We start from the raw sequence: 7,500 nt of genomic DNA on the forward strand, positions 1-7,500 counted from the left end.
ACGGCACATGCTTCCTCTGACAGCAGGCTGAAGATCAGCTGGTTGCGCACGCACGCACGTGTGTGTGTATGTGTGTGTGTGTGTGCAGTGTGCATGTGCTAAAACAGAATTCTCTCTTTTCCTCTCTCTCTCTTTCTCTCCGCTCCGCTCTGCCTGTAATGATCGGCCGTGTGTGTGTGTGTGTGTGGGGCAGAGCTCACTCTCTCACTCTCTCTCCCTCTTCTCTCTCGTCCTTCCTGTGCTTCGCTCCGCCCCCTTCCGTCTCTCGCCACACGAGGGCGACGTCTCTCCGCGGCAGCCCCACTGTACCGCTCACTGTGTGAAACTCAACACCACTCACTTTACATTCACTATTAATATATTCACTATCATTCACTTTACATTCACCGTACCATCAGCTCTATATTCACTATCACTCACTGTGCTCTTGAAAGGGTTAACCCTTTGTCGTGTGGCAGTGAAAGGATTAACCTTTAGTGTTGTCGCAGTGAAAGGGTTAACCGTTTTGGTAGTGTGGCAGTGGAAAGGGTTAAGTGTAGATTGACTGCACAGTTTACCAGTGACCACACTGTGTGTGTGTGTGTGTGTGTGTGTGTGTGTGTGTGTGTGTGTGTGGTGTGTGTGTGTGTGTGTGTGTGTGTGTGTGTGTGTGTGTGTGTGTGTGTGTGTCTGCATATATAGAGAATCTCGGTCCTTGCTCCAATAGTGGAATGAACTTCCCACCACAGTTAGGACAGCTGAAACCCGACCAATCTTTCGCTGTCGACTAAACACACACTTCTTCAATCAATATAAATTTTTTTTAAACCACTAAACTTCTTACTGTCTTATGCTATCATGCACTCTTCCTACTTCACTAATAGGTCTTTACTACTATGCACTTAACACTGCAGCACCCAAGTTTCAGCACTGTTTGATGAACATTCTTACTCAGCTGAAAGAGTTGTACCCTTCTGCTGACCTGTTGTACAGAACTTGTAAGTCGCTTTGGATAAAAGCGTCAGCTAAATGACTAAATGTAATGTGAATGTAATAACCTTTTTAGGGTAAAATCCCAATATTGGGATCAGTTGGGTTTTAAAATCACGTTTTTCCATGACTGTTGTGTTTGTATGACATCCAGGTTGCTGACTTTTCCCCCATTCCCTCTCTCTCTCTCTCTCACCTCTCTCTCTCTCTCTCTCTCTCTCTCTCTCTCTCTCTCTCTCTCTCTCCCTCTCTCTCTCTCTCCCTCTCCTCTCTCTCTCTCTCTCTCTCTCTCTCTCTCTCTCTCTCTCTCTCTCTCTCTCCTCTCTCTCTCTCTCTCTCTCTCTCTCTCTCTCTCTCTCTCTCTCTCTCTCTCTCTCTCTCTCTGTGTCAGGTTCTAGATGGTCTGCTGGCCCAGTATGGAACTGTGGAGAACTGTGAACAAGGTAGTACCTCCCAGCCAGCCTGCTTCTAGCCAATCAGGTCGTCAAAAATCATCACTTTGTGATTCAAATTAATGTAGAAACGTCCTTCTGGCTATTGCATCTAGACATGACCTTCTGTCAAGGCCTATCAGAGTCATATAACATGTACCGCGTCTGGAGGCTGCCGCATTATGAATCTTTCAGTACGGAGGGTCTTTTTGATGGTTGAGTAGGCGTTCTCTGGCTACCCCCCCGTCAGTAGTATTAAAATCGCCAGATGTCTACTGTCTTCCAGGTGTTATTGGGTACGCTTAGCGTGGTTACTTTCAGGAAGTGGATTTATGCTTCACAAAAAAAAAATACCATAAAGGTGTGACTTCACTGACGTACTCTACGACCAGAACAATCATGGACGACGCGAACAATTTAAACCCCATGTGGACAATGTGCCCTTCAGGTGTAAATAGATTATGTTTACTTGTGTCTGTTCATCACAATTTTTTTACGCCCAACCAAGTCAGATGCTGCATATTATTACTGTTGACAGCAATATAACGCAATGTGATCCCCCCCCCCCCCCAGGATAGAAATGCAGTAGGAGCTGATTTCTGACCTACTGGGTGAACCTACTGAACAGTAGGGTTAGTAGCTTCTGTCTAATTGTGTAGCTACTAGTGTTGTCAAAAATATCGATTCTTCGATACATATCGATTCTGAATATTTAAAACGGTTTCAATACTCATTTCCCGCAATATCGATATTTAATTATTCATAAAAAAAGGAAGTTGCATTGTTCATTTCAATACCTGTAATAGTACAGTAGTCCACACACACACACACACACACACACACACACACACACACACACACACACACACACACACACACTACACACACACACACACACACACACACACACACACATGTGCATTCAGTTAAGTTGGAATATGACTGTAATACAGATGCAACACAGATTACAGTGTTTACATCTGTCTGCTTGAGAAAATACCATGTTCTGCAATAAAAATGATTGAAGTGAGATGAACAGACTCACTAAACTTTATTTTATTAGATAAAACATGTTAACAAAGTTTTACTTTGCAGTTGAAAAAAGGTAATAAATTAAATTTGATTAAAAAAATATAAATAAAAATAAATGTCATATGTTATGATGAATTGAAAATGGGGGACCCTGATGTAAACAAGACAAAAGTCTTTCTCTGGTCTGCATCCCCTTAACAATTGTGTGTATTGAGCTGTACTGTATTGTACCCATTCTGCAATCTGTTAATACAATTTGCAATCAATCAATCTGTTATGCTTAACACGCAGTACTATTAACTTTACTTAATTTCTAAGATTATATCATTTAGTTATTATGGGTTATTAGTTATATGTGATCTAAAGATAAACAAAGGGTTTTAAAAGTGTTATATTTATCTTCTCTTATAGTACCAGAGAGAAGCTGAGGAGAATCAACCAGCAACAAAAGCTAAATGTATTAAAAATATCTATATATATATTTATCTTTATCTTTATCTTTTCTTTTTTTTTTTTTTTTTTTTAAGATTGGAACTTTTCCCCTGTGGTATCGAAAATGGTATCGAATATCGATATTTTTCAAGGTATCTCTACACTCTACTGAGGGTAGTAGGGTTAGTAGCTTCTGTCTGATTGTGTAGTGTAGGTACTGAGAGTAGTAGGGTTAGTAGCTTCTGTCTGATTGTGTAGGTACTGAGAGTAGTAGGGTTAGTAGCTTCTGTCTGATTGTGTAGGTACTGAGGGTAGTAGGGTTAGTAGATGTGATTGTGTAGGTACTGAGGGTAGTAGGGTTAGTAGCTTCTGTCTGATTGTGTAGGTACTGAGGGTAGTAGGGTTAGTAGATGTGATTGTGTAGGTACTGAGGGTAGTAGGGTTAGTAGATGTGATTGTGTAGGTACTGAGGGTAGTAGGGTTAGTAGATTCTGTCTGGTTGTGTAGGGACTGAGAGTAGTAGGGTTAGTAGATGTGATTGTGTAGGTACTGAGGGTAGTAGGGTTAGTAGATTCTGTCTGGTTGTGTAGGTACTGAGGGTAGTAGGGTTAGTAGATTCTGTCTGGTTGTGTAGGTACTGAGGGTAGTAGGGTTAGTAGATTCTGTCTGGTTGTGTATTTGCTGAGGGATTTCAGACAGGGAAACGGTTATAGCCTGCATTGGTGTTTCCATGTTCCTGTGGAAAACCTGACCAGTGTTGCCACTTGGCACCGGAGACCAACATGTCACTCCTTTGAAGATAAAACTGTAGAAGATTACTTTATTTTATTATAATTATAATTATTAAAATTATTATAATTATAATAATAATAATAATTATTATTATTACTTTATTGCCAATTTACTAAAATCTAAATGTGCTTTCCTCATCCCTTCTAGCTATAGATACACACAGTCCCCACACACATGTATTGTATCAGAGAGGTCAGAGCGACTGCAGGGGAGCACCCTTGGACGAGATTTGAGCTCCAATGTTTCAAGTTCAAGTTCAAGTTTGTTTATTATTTGTCACAATAAAATACATGTACTTTACGGTGAAACGCTTGGTTCTGTATGAGCCCCTGAGAGGGTGCTTCATACAGTAAAAAGGTTAGTAAAAAAGTAAGTAAAAAAAAGTTAGTAAAAGAGGAATATACAATATACAATACAATATACAATCTAAAGTACAACCTAAGTACAATCTAAGTACAGTGAGTAAAAATGAGTAAACAGTGAGGTACAAATGGAGACAATGAGGTACAAAACTTTACGGTAAGGTGCACTGCAAATGCAAACGAGGTATGAATGTAGTGCAAATCTCTTTAATAAATAGATAAATATAATGTAGTCAGGTTAAAGTGAGTGTTAATAAGGTGCGTGTTTGTTTAAAAGTGAGTGTGTGCATGTGGATGTGTGTGCAATGAGTGTAGATGATGGGTTGTTACATAGAGTCATTGAGCATCCTGATGGCCTGGGGATAGAAGCTCCTGGGGATAATCAGTACCTTGCTCAAGAGCATGTCCTCAAGGAATGTGTGCACGGCACGTTCAGGTACCCATTCCAAATACCAGCCGGGTACTGGCACTGCGGCGCGGCGGCCAGCACTGTGTCCTCACAGCAACAAGGTCCTGGGTTTGAACCCTGGCGGGGCGGAGTTTGCCTGTTCTCACCGTGGTTACTTGGGTTTCCTCTGGGCGCTCTGGTTTCCTCCCACACTATAAAAGACACGCATGCTACTGTAAGTACATACTCCTGCCGCCGCCCCCCTTGACCGAGGTACTGCGTTTACAACCGGAGCTGGTCCCCGGACACCGCGTCTGTGGCGGCCCCACTGCTCCCAGATACTTAGTCGGGGGGATAATGACGTAGAACTTTAAAGAACCAGTACAATGATGTTAATTCAGTCAGAAGAAGCGTATTGTGCAATGTCTTTAGTCAACAACAACAACAACAACAACAACAGTTCTAACTTTTTGGTAATTTTACATCAACATAAAATAATGCAATGACATTGAAAGACAGGGTTTTCATTGTACTGAATCTCTCCCAGTTGGCACCCAGACACATTTTAGTGCAGAGCAGTGCACAACACCAGTCTAGACCTCAGACACCCAGTAGAACACCAGTCTAAACACCAGACACCCAGTAGAACACCAGTCTAAACACCAGACACCCAGTAGAACACCAGTCTAAACACCAGACACCCAGTAGAACACCAGTCTAAACACCAGACACCCAGTAGAACACCAGTCTAGACACCAGACACCCAGTAGAACACCAGTCTAAACACCAGACACCCAGTAGAACACCAGACACCCAGTAGAACACCAGTCTAAACACCAGACACCCAGTAGAACACCAGACACCCAGTAGAACACCAGTCTAAACACCAGACACCCAGTAGAACACCAGACACCCAGTAGAACACCAGTCTAAACACCAGCAGGCACCTAATTTCATTGAACCCCCTTGTAAGTCGCTTTGGATAAAAGCGTCAGCTAAATGACTAAATGTAAATGTAAATGTAACCAATCAGGAAGATATTCACTGTAATAAACTGAATATTGTCTCCCTCTCTCTCTCTCTCTCTCTTTCTCTCTATCTCTTGCCATCTCCCCCCCCCTCCCCCTTTCTCTCTCTCTTTCTCTTAGTGAACACAGAGAGCGAGACGGCAGTGGTTAATGTTACATACGGGACCCGGGAACATGCTAGACAGTAAGTTCTCTCTCTCTCTCTTTCTCTCTCTCTCTCTCTCTCTTCAATTTATAGAAAAATGTAAAAAGGACCAACCTAACCCTGTCAGCCAACGTAACCCTCTGGAAAATGGTGGTTCTTCCTGAGTTCTTTGGCTTAAATCATAGGGAACTGTTTATGTATATTGATAGTCTGTTTTGATGTGGACGTGTTTTTTTAGGTCCGTTTTGACGTGGCCGTGTTTTTCTTTAAGTCTGTTTTGACGTGGCCGTGTTTTTCTTTAAGTCTGTTTTGACGTGGCCGTGTTTTTCTTTAAGTCTGTTTTGACGTGGCCGTGTTTTTCTTTAAGTCTGTTTTGACGTGGCCGTGTTTTTCTTTAAGTCTGTTTTGACGTGGCCGTGTTTTTCTTTAAGTCTGTTTTGACGTGGCCGTGTTTTTCTTTTAAGTCTGTTTTGACGTGGATGTGTCTTGGTTTGGGAGACACTATGGGATGTATACGTACATATATTAATATACTGTATGCATATATGTATTTGTTTTCCTACCAATCTATGATTTAAGATTCTAAGATTTTCAAAAGATGCTCAACTTATATCTCTGAAATAAAAATGGTTGATTGCATGAATTCCATGATGCGCTCTGATGGGCTCTGCCAGTGGAACGCTGAGTATCTTTTGAAAATGATTTAATATGATGTCATTTAATAACATTTGTCATTTATTGCCTATTTCAGTCTATGTCTTATATCGGGCTCGGGTTGCTCAGAACAAGATGTTGTTGTTTATTTGTTTATTTAAAGGATCCCCATTAGCTTATGCCGTAGCAGTTTGCTAATCTTCCTGGGGTCCACACGCAATCAACATTACAACAAATAATACAGTAAATAAATACAAATATATTTAACAACAAAATAAAAGAAATAAGTGAAATTAACAGAATAACATACAATTATTGATACAGTAAAAATATAAAAACAAATCCAGTTTAACCCAACGAGTCATCCTATACAAACATGAACCAAAAGCAAACATATCTATAAGAGTCCAATCAACCCAACTAAACAAACAAAGAAAATTAAACAACCTGTCATCAAACACTTAATCTTAACCTCGTTTTGTCCCTCCTTCAGACTTCGATTTGATTGGGCTACGGTAGTCTTGGCTCTAGCCCTCACCTTAAACTTAAACTATAAATTAAAGAGCGTCTCTGGACCAAGGAATGAAATGTGTTATTCCAAAACCCCTGTGGGACAGTGAACTAGTAGAGACAAATAGAAACCTTCCCGTTAGTGTTTTATTCCAACATAACAGTGGCTCAGGAGGTAGAGAGTGTCGAAGTGTCAAGTTTCAAGTTTGTTTATTAATTATCACAATAAAATACACGTACTTTACGGTGAAATGCTTGGTTCTGTATGGGCCCCTTAGAGTGTGCTTCATACAGTAAAAAAAGAAAGTAAGTAAAAAAGTAAAGAGGAATATACAATATACATACAATATACAGTAAAAATGTGTACAGTGAGGTACAATGCAGAAAATGAGGTACAAAACTTAGAGGTAAGGTGCAAATCTCTTTAATAATAGATAAATATAATGCAGTGTTAAAATGTCTAAAGTGAGTGTTAAGGTGAGTGTTTGTTTAAAGCTGTCCTTGAGCAAGACGTTTATAACCCATCACTGCTTCTGACGAGCAGGTCAGAACCTTGCATTGCATGGTTGCCTCAGTCGTGATTGTGTGGGTGAATGTGAAGCATAAGTTGTAAAGCGCTCTATAAATTCAGTCCATTTACCTTCAACACAGGGATGAAAATGGAATGTGTTTTGTCGTGAGACCTTCAGCGAATGATTGACGTAAAAAAAAACATGCAACTCTCATTTGTAAGGAGATCCCATTTTTCCTGTCACTT

The 7,500-nt window shown here is 40.6% G+C and overlaps 1 protein-coding gene across 1 annotated transcript in view; it reads left to right on the plus strand.

The window, feature by feature from the left end:
- igf2bp1 (insulin-like growth factor 2 mRNA binding protein 1) overlaps positions 1–7,500 on the plus strand; it is a gene marked incomplete at both ends in the record, with an annotated part of 134,995 nt that overhangs the window by 109,994 nt on the left and 17,501 nt on the right. Inside the window, 2 exon segments of the mRNA XM_084329975.1 lie at positions 1,361–1,412; positions 5,555–5,618. Of these exon segments, the coding sequence (XP_084186101.1) occupies positions 1,361–1,412; positions 5,555–5,618 (116 nt within the window).

The sequence above is a fragment of the Notolepis coatsorum genome (assembly GCF_963971535.1).
Source record: "Notolepis coatsorum genome assembly, chromosome: 14".
Taxonomy (NCBI): Eukaryota; Metazoa; Chordata; class Actinopteri; order Aulopiformes; family Paralepididae; genus Notolepis; species Notolepis coatsorum.